This window comes from Adiantum capillus-veneris, chromosome 14 (genome assembly GCF_014529385.1).
Source record: "Adiantum capillus-veneris isolate H3 chromosome 14, ASM1452938v2, whole genome shotgun sequence".
Taxonomy (NCBI): Eukaryota; Viridiplantae; Streptophyta; class Polypodiopsida; order Polypodiales; family Pteridaceae; genus Adiantum; species Adiantum capillus-veneris.
In genome coordinates, this window is record NC_140944.1 from 120,026,221 (window position 1) to 120,041,845 (window position 15,625).

Consider the following 15,625-nt stretch of genomic DNA (forward strand, 5'->3'; position numbering starts at 1 on the left):
TTATGGCTTAAAACAATCACCGAGGGCATGGTACCATAAATTCCACAAGTTTATGCTTTCTCAAGGCTACAAACGTAGTGAGTTCGATCACTGTCTATATACAAAGAAGGCTAAGGATGGCAGTTGGCTGATCCTTATTTTGTATGTGGATGACATGTTGATTGCTGGCAAGCACTTGGAAAAAATTTCAGCTTTGAAGTCAAAGATGGCAAAATCGTTTGACATGAAAGACATGGGTGAGGCAAGTCATATACTTGGTATGCGCATTGAGAGAGACAAATCAAAGAAGTTGATTTGGTTATCGCAAACAGAGTATATTGACAAGGTTTTGCAACGTTTCAATATGGAGAAGGGAAAGGCATTGAGTGTTCCATTGCCACCATATGTGAAACTTAGCAAACAAGATTGTCCTGTGTCTGAGGAAGAACAAGCTGAAATGGATAAGATTCCATATGCGTCTGCAGTGGGTAGTTTGATGTATGCAATGATTGCTACTCGCCCAGACATTGCATTTGCAGTGGGAGTAGTAAGTCGATACATGTCAAACCCAGGCAAGAAACATTGGGAGGTAGTGAAAGGAATATTGAGATACTTGAAAGCTACAAAGAGTATGCGTATATGCTATGGGAGTCAGGAGCTAAGTGTAAAGGGTTTTACAGACTCAGATTATGCAGGTGACTTAGACAACCGAAGGTCTACGTCAGGGTATGTCTTTACATTGGCTGGTGGAGCAGTATCATGGCGTTCTAGATTACAAGATTGTGTTACTTAGTCTACTACAGAGGCTGAATATGTTGCAGCATCAGAGGCATGCAAAGAATCAATTTGGCTTAATCGACTAGTAACAGACTTGGGAATCAAAGAAGAGATGCCTGTGTTATATTGTGATAGTCAAAGTGCTATACAATTGGCTCGTAATCCAGTTTATCACTCAAAGACAAAGCATGTGGATGTGAAATATCATTTCATCAGGGAAATGCTCGAGGATAAGCAACTTCAGCTTGTCAAAGTTCACACCACAGCTCTTGAGACAAGACACTGGAGGCTATGGGCTTGGGAATGCTGTCCACTGGCACGAGTACAGTGGGATCCTGGTGAGTGGCTGTGGAGGGACCCATTCTCTTCTGCAGATCGCCCAGGAGTCCCTTTCTTTTAGTACACTGTTCGGCTTGGACGTCATATACTTGCAGCACAGAGAGAGGCCTGCCCTGCTGCAGCACGTCATTGGCAAGAGGAGGGTCTCACAGTTGAGTTCTTGGCAGCTTTTTGGCAGAGGCTGTGGGACTCCAGACAGCCGAGGCGCGTCACCTTGTTCCAGTGGTTGGTTGCACACAGAGCCACAGCAGTAGTGGTTGGTTGCACACAGAGCCACAGCAGTAGGGAGCTGGCTTGTACATTGTGGTCTCTCGGCCGCATGTACAGCCTGTGACCAGTTGGTGGAGAGTCAGCGACACTGTCTTTGGGACTGTCCCTCGGCCCAGCAGGTGTGGCTACGAGTTCTTCGGCTGATGCCTGCCCTCTCCACAGCTCGACAGTACACTTGGGGGGCGGCGGCTTGGTCCACCCTCACGGGCCCAGCACTTCAGTTTGAGCTATCTTCCACCAGCAGGATGATAGTGATACAGGGGGGTCGACCTACACTCCAGCCTGCTACAGACCTTACTCCACAGGAGTGGAGCAGTGAGAGAGCGGAGTGTTGGGAGCTCATCAGCGGCCTAGCTGTCTGGTTCATCTGGCGGGCCCGTTGTTTCCGCATCTTTGAGGCTCGCCTTGTACCACCAGCAGAGACTGTTCGTGACTTTTGGCTAGAGCTGGTCCATACTCTCAGAGGACAGCTTGAGGGACTACAGGGCAGCTCCGACCGCATGCGGGAGCGCCGTGAGGCTTTCCTTCGTCTCTGGCGCCCTGGGCCGTTTTACTCCATGGTGCAGGGGGTGCTCAGATGGCACTACTGTCTACCTGTGTGGCTTTTCCCTCCTCCCATCTCTTGATTTAGCCCCATTGTATATATGCTGTTTTTTCATTGGGAGAGTCTCCCCATCATGTTTGTTGTAGCCCTCTCTTGCATAGGTGGATATCCGCGAGCAAAACTTCATAAAATCCACGCGCTCCAAAGTAGACACCACGGACAGCTTGTCGCTTAAGAAGGAAATCGACCCATTGGCCGACATCTTGCGCAGTAGGCATTTTCCCGGGGAAAAACAGAATAACTGCATTCATAGCGTACTGCGCAACTCGGTCCATGAGGTCTTGTACCGGAATGCGCACCTGAAGAACAGGCGCCTGACCATTCCATGCCTGTCGAGCCTCTGCAAAGTCCTCATACAAGCATGCCTTGATCTCTGAAGCTGCCTCCGACGTGGGTTCCATCGCTTTCCGACGCTTAAAGACGCACAGTGAATCAAACATAAATCAAAAGAAATCCCTTCTTCAAACAAAACCTACTGACGAGAAAATCTTGCAGTTTACTGTGGAGAACACCTTGCAAATAACATACAAACCACAGCTATGTACATGCTTCACCGAAAGCAACAACTAAAACCCACAGCAGTATACGTCTGCTAAATTCTGCCCAAAGAAGTGGAGCTTGATTGAGAGTCTACCCTTTATACAAGCTGGTCTGCCAGTCCTGCCAAACGATCCCACAATTGGCGTGCAAAACCTTCTGCAACTGTCACTGACAGGCTGCTGTGCATTACTGCAGCTCACAACGGCGAGGAGCAGGAGGTCGCGCTGCTTCTTGCTGAATACTGCTGCTCAGTGCAGGAACAGGAGCTCCACGCGCTGTCTCACACCACAGCAGGTTACCACACCACCTGCAGAGACTGCCCACACGTGCGCACACGGTGACACACCCCTGTTGGCGCAGGCGCAGCAGCGCGCAGGAGAGCAGGCAGGTGACACGCAGGGAATTCTCGCGACAGGCAGGTGACGCGCAGGGAATTCTCGCGACAGGAAGCTTACGCGCAGGAAATTTTTTCTCATACGCCACACACACACACACACACACACACACACACACACACACACACACACACACACGTACATCATCACACACACACACACACACCCAAATCGCCCCCGGCGTTACCCTGTAGCATCACATACATAAACTTTAGTGACCACATACCTGTTTGGTTTGCAGTTTGAGCTATTTACTCTTTCTCAGAACTTTTATTATTTAGCTATTTTTTGTCGTTTCAAGATGTTTTGTTATGTTTCTCTCTTTGTGTAGTCACTTTTTGAGCTTGAAAAAGCTTTGAAGAATTTTACCAATGGAGGCCTTGAAGGTGTGAACACTCTTATATGCAAATTTACGACAGCTAATGTGAACCTGCAAGAAAGAAGTTGCCTTCATAGGTATTATATATGGTTGTGTCAAGGTGAGGAAATTCATTCGAGAAAAAAATGATATTTCTATGGTCTTCAGGCTTGCAGAGATCAATAGATGTTTTTCTAAGTCAGCTGTGGAGCAGATTTTACAGGAGCTTGTATGCTTCATTTTAATTACCCATGATGCTTTCACAACAATTTTTCTTTTTGGCTAAATAAAAGAATTAATTTCTCCTTTTAACACAGGATTTTCAAGGTGATGGCTGCCATGGGTGGTACAAGGCAACGGCAGAGAAGCTTAGAAGAGCATCACCTTTTAGTCTCAAAGTTACTCTGAAATCAGTAAGGACAAGCCCATTTTCTCTGAAGGTTTAGCAAAGATGTAAAATGGACATATTCTACATGTAGCTTCTCAATCTCCACCACTTGAATGTTCAATAGAACTGTGTCCTGCTGTATGGATTTTGCCATAAAGCTGCACTCAAGTTGTTTGAAATTCAACGAGGGTTAATGAACATTGTGAAGGAGGTTAAGGATGAGCTCCATATCAGTTAGTTTGGGCGGCGCAAAAGTAGTAAGCAAAAATGGAATTCAGGGACTGACTGAGACTTAAAAAAAATGGCAGCATACTTGAAATATGTCTATGCATTCAGAAAATGAGATCTCACTAGCTTTACAGACAAAATGAACAAGATGGCTCTATGGAGTAAGAATTTAGTTGGCAGGATTGAACCCATGGCCCTCTATATTCAAAACAGATCTGCAATATTTGTTGGATTGTGGAGGAGGGATAGACATGAGTAAAATCTACAGACAAGGGTCTATCCAGCAAGCAACAAAAGTACGAGTAAAAATTGAAAGTCAACCATTCTGCCCTTACGTGTTAGCAATAGGTCCATTGTTTGGTCAGACCCACATGGGCTGTAATTTTGCTTTTTGTAGTTTGCCACGTGCTTGACTCGTTGATGTCTTGAAATGTCTTCTTGATGTCTACTTCTTGAGACTCCAGCTTCTGCTGCATTTTTTGGAAAGTTTTGGAATCAATGATGTTGTTTTGCATGAAATGTACTATGCCCGTGATTTATATAAGTGCTAAAATGTAAGTACTTCTTGACAGGCATGCATGGTGCTGAAGTAGCATAGAGAATCGTGCCAATTTGAAAGCTCATCTGCAAAATGTTTTTTTTTTTTCAGATAAGGGAAGGAAGGCATGGATCCCTTGCTGACTGTTTAAAGCATGAATACAGATTATCCATCCGGTTTCTAGATGGAATCTTCTCGAGAGACTTCTATGAGGTATTTTCTCCTCCTCCTTTGGGGATTTATTTGTACAACAATATTTAAGAATGCTTCCCTCTGAACTCCATGCAAATAGCCTAACCATATGATAAGAGTTGTGATAGCAATTGTCAAACACAACTAAGGAGAAAGCCACAAGGAATACGAACATCCATGGAAGTAGAAAGTGATATGATTGGAGAAACAAAAATTATTGCATGCTCCAAACAAGAGTATTTGTTAATTTCTTAGTGTTAGAGGTACAATATTGTCAAAGTGCAGCGGAAGGTGTGGTGACAATAAACCACGGTTTTGAGAGAGAGAGAGAGAGAGAGAGAGAGAGAGAGAGAGAGAGAGAGAGAGAGAGAGAGAGAGAGAGAGATGAAATGTTATATTAACGTCTTCAAAAGGCCAAAGTGACCTATGAGACCAGAAAGTTACAATGTGGTGGATCTGATACAAAGTCAGAGTCAGAGTAACAAGATGAAAACAATGACAAAAATGAAATGACAAATGTTAGAATAAAATATGGAATCCTAAACTACTAGGTGTGAACAGCAGCTAGCTGGGATAGCTAGATCACAAGAGATCCAGCATCGGTCGCTGGCGGATCTCATCAATCTCCTCCATGGTCAGTAGTCTGACTGGGCGTCGTGCATGTCGAGCCAAAGTGATCCGAATCCTCTGATGCAACCTTTGCCGATGTTGTGTAGTCCTCCGCAGTCGTGGGCGTTTGGATCTTCCCAGCTCAGTCGCTCGGTCGATTAGTGTGCCTCTGGTGTGAGACGACGAGCTCTGCTGTGGTAGTAACTCCTCCGAGTGTCCAGTGGCAGCTCTAAAGAAATCTGTTATCTGTCTCTGGGACTGGCTAGCCTCTCCTCTCATCAGGCTCTCTCTGTGTCTGCGTAGCTCGAGCAAAAACAAACCCAAGCATCTCTGATCCTCGTATTGCATGACTCTGGAGAATGGTCCAAAGCCCTCTTTGAACAAGCAATGGAAGCGGCCTCGTATCTCGTAGTAGACGGGGCAGTGGCATGTGTAGTGCAACTCTGTCTCAGGCTCGATGTCACACAGGGGGCATGTCCTGGCCTCTGCTGATACTCCGCTGTATCTCCCAGTCTCGATCCGTAGCTGGTGTGAAGATGTACGTATTTGGCCGATAGCCCATTGTATCCCATGAGACAAGTGGGTGTCCATGTATCTGGGCGTCGTCACAAAACCATCAACCGTAAGCTGGAGGAGAAGCTCTCTATAGAAAGCCATCTTCGTGCCCAGCTCCTGTGCGGGCTGTATCCATGTCCTCCTGATGTCTAGCTGAGTCAAGTCCTGGCGGATGAGCCTGGTGATCTCGGACTGTGTAAGAGTCAGAGAGGGTGCATCCAGTGAGTACTGGAAGGGAGGCAATCTGTCTATGCTGAACCCATGTGCTTGAAACCATGATGTCATCTCCCCATACCAACATGCTGTATCTCCCTGCATGGCTAACTGTCGAGAGGACTCAAGTGCAAGGCGGGCATATCTATCTCTGGGAAGTTCCCACATGCGGTGTATGAAGGAGACCGATCTGGTGAGCGCCTCAACCACTCGTGGGGGGGGGGCAGCTAGCTTTGCTCGAACAATAGCACGTGGTACTGAGGCCTTGGCTCTAATGAGCCGCGAGATCATAGAGACCAGAGGCTTCTCCATGTCCCCCCATCCATCATTGCGGCCTGTCCTCCCGTGATGATCTAATGAAGCTCCCCAGATCTTAGCTCCATAAAGCAATGCAGAAGCCACCAGAGTGTCAAACAGCCAGAGCTTCGTCCGAGGCTCCTGAAACTGAACCTGTGAACACATCCTTTCCAATCTACCCAATGCTGCATGAGCTCTGGTCAGTCTAGTCTCTGCTGCCCTCCTCAATGAAAATGCTGGCCCACTAAAAACCACTCTGAGGTAAGTGTACGCATCTGTATACTCCACAGTCTCCTGGCCGTATGTGAATGCTGGCGCTGACCTCCTGATCCACTGTGGGGTGGTATTAAATACCATGACCTTGGTTTTACCAAGGTTGACGGACAAACCACTTTCCTGAGCAAACCTATTCAAAGCATCCAAGTGACGTTGCATCCCCTCCGGAGAGTTGGAGATCAACACAATATCATCAGCATATAACAATAATGGAATCCATGTCCCTGCCAGCTGTGCACCTCTATCACCATCTCTCTCAATGTAGTCAGAAACCTCATCCACATACATACCAAATAGAGTAGGAGAGAGCAGGCAGCCTTGCTTCACCCCAATAGTGGAGTGAATCGGTGTGGATAGACCCTCTGAGGTGCGTACCTGCCCCACTACTGACCTGTATAATGCCATGACCCCCCAAATGAGCTCTGTGGGTACTCCCATCTGCTGTAATCTACGCATCAATCTAGCTCTAGGCACTGTGTCAAATGCTTTGCGGAAATCCACAAAGCTACAATAGATCCGTCTCCCACGCGATCTACCCTCAATGATGGCTCTGAGTGTCAAGATATGGTCGAGAGAGAGAGAGAGAGAGAGAGAGAGAGAGAGAGAGAGAGAGAGAGAGAGAGAGAGAGAGAGAGAGAGAGAGAGAGAGAGAGAGAGAGAGAGAGAGAGAGAGAGAGAGAGAGAGAGAGAAGTGGTGAATCTGTTACAATGTCTGGGTACCTTAGTACTAAAGTACTAAGTGTGAAAAGTGTGAAAGTGTGAAAATAAATGTGAAAAACTAAATACAAAGTATTAAATAAACTTCTTAGGAGCATTCTGGGTGTCTGGCTAGAATGCTTCTAATCCTTTGTTGTAGTCTCCTCCAGTGTAGTGTGCTTCTGCATCTCGGTCGTGGTCATCTCGATTTCCTAAGCTCAATCCCCCTGTCAATGAGGGTGCCTTTGGTATGAATGTGGGTACTCCTTTGTGCTGGCTGCTGGCCTCTTGCTTCTCCTTCCACTCTTGCTTCTCTCGTTCCGAAGAAATCTGTGATCTGCCTCTGAGGCTGTAGTGCTCTTTGTCTTCTCATTAGATTATCCCTGTGCCGATGTAGTTCCAGTAGGTACAAGCCTAAGCATCTTTGATCTTGGTATTGCATGACTCTATTTAGAGGTCCAAAGCCTTCTTTAAATAGGCAATGGAAATGCCCACGTATCTCATAGTATACGGTGCAATGGCATATGTAGTGTAATTCTGTCTCCGGCTCCACTTCGCATAACTTGCAAATTCTGTTCTCAGGTGGGATTCCCCTAAATCTGCCAAATTCAATTTCTAGCTAGTGTGAGGATGTACGAATCTGACCAATAGCACATCTCAAACCATGAGACAGGTGGGTATCCATGTAGCTCGGGCAAATCACAAATCCATCTTCAGATAGCTGTAGGAAGTTTTCTTTGTAGTTGGCCATCTTCGTGCCCGATTCTTGTGTAGGGTCTACCCATGTCCTCTTAGTATCCAACTGTATAAGATCCTGACGGATGATTTTATTAATCTCCGTTCGTGTAATTGCTAGTGATGGAGCCTCAAGAGAGTATTGGAAGGGGGGGTAATCTTTCCATACTGAACCAGTGTCTCTGAAACCACGAGGACAGTTGCGCATACCAGCATGATGTATCCCCTTTCATTGCTAATTGTCGAGAGGATTCGAGGGCCAGTCTAGTATATCGGCAATTATTTGTATCCCACAAACCATGTATAAAGGACACTGATCTGGTAAGAGCTTCAATCTATCGGAGGGGCAGCTAGTTCCGCTCGGGTAATCGCGTGTGGTACGGAGGCCTTGGCTCTAATCATTCGGGAAATCATAGATACCAAAGGTCTCTCCATTGACTTCCAATTATCCTGATCCACAGATGGTCCCCAAATCTGGACCCCATAAAGCATAGCCGAAGCCACCACAGTATCAAAGAGCCAAAGTTTTGTTCGTGGTTCCTGAAACTGCACTTGTGAACACATCCTCTCCAACCCTCCCAAGGCCGCAGAGGCTCTAGACAATCTAGCATCCGCTGCTTTCTTAAGAGTAAACTTCGGTCCTGCAAATACCACACCAAGGTATGTGTATGCATCTGTGTACTCTACTGTATCCTGGCCATATGCAAATGTAGGTGCCGATCTCCTAACCCACTGCGGTGTGGTGTTAAACACCATAACTTTGGTTTTACCCAAGTTTACCGACAGTCCACTGTCCTCCGCGAATTTATGTAATGCATCTAGCTGCCTCTGCATTCCATCTGGTGATTCTGCTATCAATACAATATCATCTGCATACAACAACAGAGGGATCCATGACCCTGCAAGTTGAGCACCTCTGTCACCCTCTCTATCAATGTAATGTGATACCTCATCTATGTACATACCAAATAAAGTAGGGGACAATGAGCATCCTTGCTTTACTCCAACGCGAGAGAGAGAGAGAGAGAGAGAGAGAGAGAGAGAGAGAGAGAGAGAGAGAGAGAGAGAGAGAGAGAGAGAGAGAGAGAGAGAGAGAGAGAGAGAGAAATGAAATGTTATATTAATGTCTTCAAAAGGCCAAAGTGACCTATGAGACCAGGAAGTTACAATGCGGTGTATCTAATATCAAGTCAGATTAACAAAATCAATTAAACTAGGGATAACAAGATATAAATACTGCGGAATCCTAAACTAAGCGGATAGGTGTGAAAGGCGAAAGGCGTGAATCGTGTGAACTGAGCTATACAATGTGTAGACAATTTGGGAGGGAAGTAGAAATCTATCTGCATAGAGATCCATCTTCATCTGCACTCTGGACGACGAAAAAGTATGGCTCGAATCCTTTGCTGTAGCCTCCTTCGAAACTGTGTAGCTCCTCTTCTCCATCGGGGTCGTCTAGATCTCCCTAGCTCCAATGCACGGTCTATTAGAATGCCAGTAGTGCGGGTAGACCTCTCTACTGTTGGTTGCTCCTCTGTCTGTTCTTCTGGGTGTACAGTATCTAGTGTAAAGAAATCTGTGATCTGTCTCTGGGGTTGTCTCTCTTCAGCTCTCCTCAGTAAAGTTTCTCTATGCCTGTGTAGCTCAAGTAGATATAGCCCAAGACATCTCTGATCCTCATAACTCATGACCCTAGATAGTGGCCCGAAACCTTCTCTGAATAGACAATGAAAACGGCCTCGTATCTCATCGTACACTGTGCAATGACATATGTAGTGTACCTCTGTCTCTGGCTCTAGATGGCATAAGCGGCATATCCTGCTATGTGCTGGTGTCCCTCTGAATCTGCCAGTCTCAATCTCGAGCTGATGTGAGGACGTGCATATCTGGCCAATGGCACATCGGACACCATGAGAAAGATGCCTATCCATATAGCTAGGTCGAATCACAAACCCATCCTCCGTGAGGTGGAGAAAATGCTCTCTATAGAAAGCCGTCTTTGTGCCCAACTCCTGTATCGGCTCTATCCATGTCCTCCTCGTGTCCAGCTGAATCAGATCCTGACGAATGAGTCTATTAATCTCTACCCGCGTCAAAGACCTCAAGGGTGCCTGTAGAGAGTATTGAAAAGGAGGCAACTTGTCCATGGTGAAACCATGTGTCTGAAACCATGATGCCATCTGTGCATACCAGCATGATGTATCCCCATTAAGAGCTAATTGTCTGGAGGACTCTAGAGCCACCCTGGCATATCTGTCTCTGGTAGTATCCCACAGACTGTGAACAAAGGAGACTGATCTAGTAAGTGCCTCAATCACCATAGGGGGAGCAGCTAATTCCGCTCGAATGATATCATGCGGTACGGAGGCCTTGGCTCTAATCAGCTGAGAGATCATAGATACCAAGGGCTTCTCCATACGCCTCCAACCCTCCTGGCCTACAGAAGGTCCCCAAACCTGCACCCCATATAACATAGTAGAGGCAACCAGAGTATCAAAGAGCCATAACTTTGTCCTGAGTTCCTGGAACTGAACTTGCGAACACATCCTCTCTATTCCTCCCAGAGCTGCACCAGCTCTGGTTAGTCTAGTCTCTGCCGCTCTTTTCAAGGAAAATCTCGGCCCAGTAAAGACTACCCCCAGGTAAGTGTATGCATTTGTATACTCCACAGTCTCTTGACCATACTTGAAAGTAGGTACTGATCTCCTGACCCATTGCGGTGTGGTGTTAAACACCATAACCTTGGTTTTACCTAGGTTTACACACAATCCACTATCCTGTGTAAAACTTGGTAGTGCATCCAATTGTCGTTGCATACCTTCTGGTGAATCAGATATCAGCACAATATCATCAGCATAAAGCAACAATGGGATCCACGTCCCTGCCAGCTGTGCACCTTTGTCACCCTCTCTGTCGATGTAATCAGACACCTCATCAACATACATACCAAATAGCGTAGGAGACAATGGGCGGCCCTGTTTCACTCCAATAGTAGAGTGAATTAAATCAGATACCCCTTTCGGAGTGCGTACATGTCCCATCACTGATCTGTACAAAGCCATAATCCCCCAAATCACCTCTATGGGCACCCCCATCTCTTGTAATCTGCGCATCAATCGAGCTCTTGGTACCATGTCAAATGCTTTAAGCCAGCTTGACCCTTTGCTCGTACACCCTCGCCCTCTGCCCAATTACTCAAGTGTTGCTCCAGGATAGATGCATACAACCGTGCCAATGTGTGTCCAACCATAATAGTGCGGTAGTTCCCAGGCTCTGTAGGGTCACCAGCCTTGAAGATAGGCACAATAATAGACAGCCTCCAAGTCTCAGGTAATCCCTCACACATGGCAAGATTGAACAACACTGCGAGAACCTCCATCAGCATATCCCTGGCATGTATAAAGTGCTCCGCTACTAGACCGTCATGATCATATTCCTTCCCGGTCTTCATCCTGTCGATGGCCCTTTGTACCATCTCAGGTGTAAAGAAAGTGCTTGTAGCTCGGCAAGGCTTGGTAGGGTCTGGAAGGGGTTCCTGTCCAGGAACCGTATATAATGATGTCGCATATTGGCCCCACACCTCAGGTGAAGTAATCACTGGGGGAGGGGAGTGTTCATGGAAGAGTCGCCATGCCTCTCCTGAGTCCCTACTCAAGAACATCTGATACAAGTCTCGCTCCATCTGAGCTAGGTAAGCTCGCTTCGGAAAGCAATCCGAGACTGTCTGTAAGTGATGACTCCTAAAAGAAGATCCTTCTGAAGCTGGGCTCTCATCTCTCTGTACTCCTCATCATACCAACTATTCTGGGGCATGCTCCCAGAATGTCGTCTCTTGCCCGGCTGAGTGTGTGGGTACGCCACTGATGCAGCCCCATGCAGTGTCTCAGTCAATAGAGTGGTGCACTCCTCCACTGAGAGGCATGTACCATTTGTGCCAGCTGTGCCTTCCAATAGACGGTCCCAGATCTCCTCTGAATAAACGAAATCAGTCTCTGGTGTGAATGTATAGCGGGTGTGTGACCTGCCTCCTTATGTCTGGGTTGTACTATACTGAAATTTAATGGATAGTGTCAAGAGAGCATGATCTACTGCTATGCCCATTGGCATGGCTCCCACTGTGAAATCGTGAATGCAGGGGACAAAGCTCGGTTGTGTCATAACATAATCCACTGTACTAGCCCCATGTCTATGTGGAAAGCATGTGAAATCGGCTGCTCCAGGAAATCGCTGTAAGCCATTAAGTATGGCTAATCCATGTGTAGTCGTCATTTCCATGAGGTATCTGCCATACTCCGTTTGCTCTCTGTCATCTGAGCATCTGTCAAGTCCCAACTCACCCACATCCAGCTCTCTAAGCATCTCAACTGAAGTGTCGTAGAAGACTGTATGCGAGTTGCCCGTTCGGGCATTGAAGTCCCCTAGGAGAATGATATCACCCTCCCTAGAGAACTCCCAAATGTCATCATCTAGGATAGAGAAAGGCGACTGCCCTCTGGATGTGGCATACATTGATGTACTGGGAGGAAAGTAACATATGGCAATATATAGGAACCGGCCTGTGTCAGCTCTCAGTCTCACCCACATATATCTAGCATGATCATCTCTTCGTACAATATGCAGTAATGGTTGTAGTTCCTCTCTGAATAGCACTGCTACTCCTCCTGAGCCTCTACTCCCATGCTCAGATCTCGCATTTGTCCTGTGAGCTGTTTCCCATCTGTATCCCACCACATGTGGCATTACCTGTCCAGGGGCCTGATGAGTCTCTGAGAAGAACACAATATCCTTGTCTTTGAAACTCTCCTCAAATGCACCCACGTCCAATCTCATAGACCCATTACAATTCCAGGTAGCCATCTTCAGTGTGGTCCCATATGTCTCGCACCGTCATGCAGTACGCCGCTCTAAAATCACCACCCTTCCATCTCTGTAGAAGGCTATCTTTCCCTTCTCCCTTGCCGCTGTAATCTCTGGCATTACCTCTCTCATATGTGCGAGCTGTGAGAGAGTCAGATCATCGCCGAGGAAAATACCTGTCTTTTTGAGAGTAGGCCTCTTCCTCAAGAATTCCTTCTTCTCTTCCAAGAAGGGGAAGCGTAGTATGAGAGCTCTCCCCTTTGAAGACTCTCCCGTGCCATCACTTTTCTTACCTACCCTCCATGCCTTTGTGTGCAAAGGCTTCTCCATCCCCATCATGGATGTAAGGCTTGTGACCTCTTTCTCTACATTGTTTATGTACTTGAGACCGGTCACTCTCACATGCAATGTTCGCATCCGCCTTCTTTGTTCCTCTTCGAGAGTCATGTTGATAAGCGTCGGTGTACAAGGAGTTTCTTGACCTTTCCCTTTCTTGGCGACCTCAATCCATTTTTCAGCCTCGTCTGCCTTTTTCTGTGTCCTTGTTATCATCTCCGCCCATGAAGATGTCTTTGCCACACTCAGTTTCTCTTCCTCGGTGATCATCCTTACCTGTTCCTTAATTTCCTTGATTTCATCTATTACCGAGGGTTGAAATTCGCCTTCCTCTAGTCCATTGCTTCCTCTATCAGCAAGCTCCTGTTTAAGGGCTGAGACATCTTTTTTGAGTGCCCGTATCTCGGCGTTTGGGTTCTCCTGTTTGAGGGTTGAGACTTCTTCTTTGAGTGTCTTTATTTCTGCGTTAAGGCTCTCTTTCTCCTTCTTCTACTGTGCGCCTTCATTGAAGACCATCTGAAGGAGGTTGGCCTTCTCCTTCCACCATCCTTCCATCTCTGTTTTCCACTCCTTCATTTCCCTCTCCATCTGCGCCATCCGCTTATTCGTGAGCATGAAGGTTGCCTTCGCTCTTGGCTTGCAAACAGGTGAGACATTGGCGGCTTCCGTGTCGTGTGTAGGGTCTTCTTCAAGTGTGACAGTTTGTGCAACATCCATCAAACATTCATGGCCTTGATGTTGATCCATTACGGTGTGGCTCAAAGAATCATTTTCCATTATAAAATTCAAGCTGGATGTGCAGGGCTGATCTGCTCGGGCTGTGCGCTCTGTAGGTCCTCAGTCATTGCAATCCGCCATGTGTTCAAAGATGGGCGCGCAGAGAGAGATTAAAGTCCTGTCGATGCTCTTGCTGTGGTGCCGCGCGAATAGAGGGAGGCTGGGCTGCTGCTACAGTCCGGGGAGAGAGAGAGAGAGAGAGAGAGAGAGAGAGAGAGAGAGAGAGAGAGAGAGAGAGAGAGAGAGAGAGAGAGAGAGAGAGAGAGAGAGAGAGAGAGAGAGAGAGAGCACGAGGGGAGGGGGGGGCGAGAGATTTGAAAATTTAAAAGGGGGGGGGGGGGGGGGGGGGGGGGGGGGGGGGGGGGGCAGAGAGAGAGAGAGAGAGAGAGAGAGAGAGAGAGAGGAGAGAGAGAGGAGAGAGAGAGAGAGAGAGAGAGAGAGAGAGCGTGTGGGAGTAGGGGCGGCAGCAGGTGCAGGGCAGGTACGCAGCGAGCGGGAGCAGGGGGAGAGGGGGGGGGGCGATAGACAGGAGGGGAGGGGGGGGGGGGGGGCACGATAGAGAGAGAGAGAGAGAGAGAGAGAGAGAGGAGAGAGAGAGAGAGAGGAGAGAGAGAGAGAGAGAGAGAGAGAGAGAGAGAGAGAGAGAGAGAGAGAGAGAGAGAGAGAGAGAGAGAGAGAAATGAAATGTTATATTAATGTCTTCAAAAGGCCAAAATGATCGATGAGACCAATCTGTTACAAAATGGTGAATCTAATACCATGTTTGCGTACAAAAGAACTAGATAGTACTACTAGAGTTCATCCTCATCCGCACTCTGGATATCGAGAGAGTATGGCTCTAATCCTCTGCTGTAGTCTTCGTCGATGCTGTGTAGCCCCTCTCCTCAATTGTGGCCGTCTAGATCTCCGTAGCTCCATTGCTCGGTCGATGAGAGTGCCAGTAGTGGTCGAATAAGTGCGGGCCGAGCTATGCAATGATGACTGCTCCTCTGGCTACCCCATATCTAGTGAAAAGAAATCTGTAATCTGTCTCTGGGACTGTCTCTCTCTATCTCTCCCCAATAAAGTGTCTCTATATCTCTATATCTGTGTAACTCAAGTAGATATAGCCCAAGCCATCTCTGATCCTCATAACTCATGACCCTAGAGAAAGGACCAAAACCCTCTCTGAATAAGCAGTGGAAACGACCCTGTATCTCATAGTACACTGTGCAATAGTGGAAACGACCCTGTATCTCATAGTACACTGTGCAATAACATATGTAATGTAGCTCTGTCTCTGGCTCTAATTGGCATAAGCGGCATATCTTGCTATTTGCTGGTATCCCTCTTAATCTATCAGTCTCAATCTCTAGCTGATGGGAGGATGTGCGTATCTGACTAATGGCACACCGCAAACCATGAGACATATGTGTGTTCATGTAGCTGGGTCGAATCACAAACCCATCTCCTATGAGGTGGAGAAGATGCTCTCTATAGAAAGCCATCTTTGTGCCCGACTCCTGTGGCAGCCTTATCTATCGGCTTTATCCATGTCCTCCTGGTATCCAGCTGGATCAGGTCCGAACGAATGAATCTAGTAATCTCCACCCGTGTAAGAGACATCGAGGGTGCTTGAAGAGAGTACTGGAAAGGGGGCAGCCTGTCCATGGTGAAACCATGCGTC

General features: G+C 47.2%; 1 protein-coding gene across 7 annotated transcripts in view; it reads left to right on the forward strand.

Annotated features, from left to right (window-relative positions):
- Positions 1-15,625, forward strand: part of LOC147443031 (3-hydroxyisobutyryl-CoA hydrolase 1-like) — a 53,287-nt gene that overhangs the window by 23,842 nt on the left and 13,820 nt on the right. For 5 of the 7 annotated variants that reach the window (XM_086528976.1, XM_086528973.1, XM_086528971.1 and 2 more), the window contains exons 9-12: positions 3,236-3,360; positions 3,431-3,491; positions 3,580-3,675; positions 4,528-4,629. In XM_086528976.1, the coding sequence (XP_086385102.1) occupies positions 3,236-3,360; positions 3,431-3,491; positions 3,580-3,675; positions 4,528-4,629 (384 nt within the window). The remainder of the gene's footprint in view (positions 1-3,235; positions 3,361-3,430; positions 3,492-3,579; positions 3,676-4,527; positions 4,630-15,625) is intronic. The other 2 variants (XM_086528978.1, XM_086528977.1) reach the window with 1 other exon arrangement.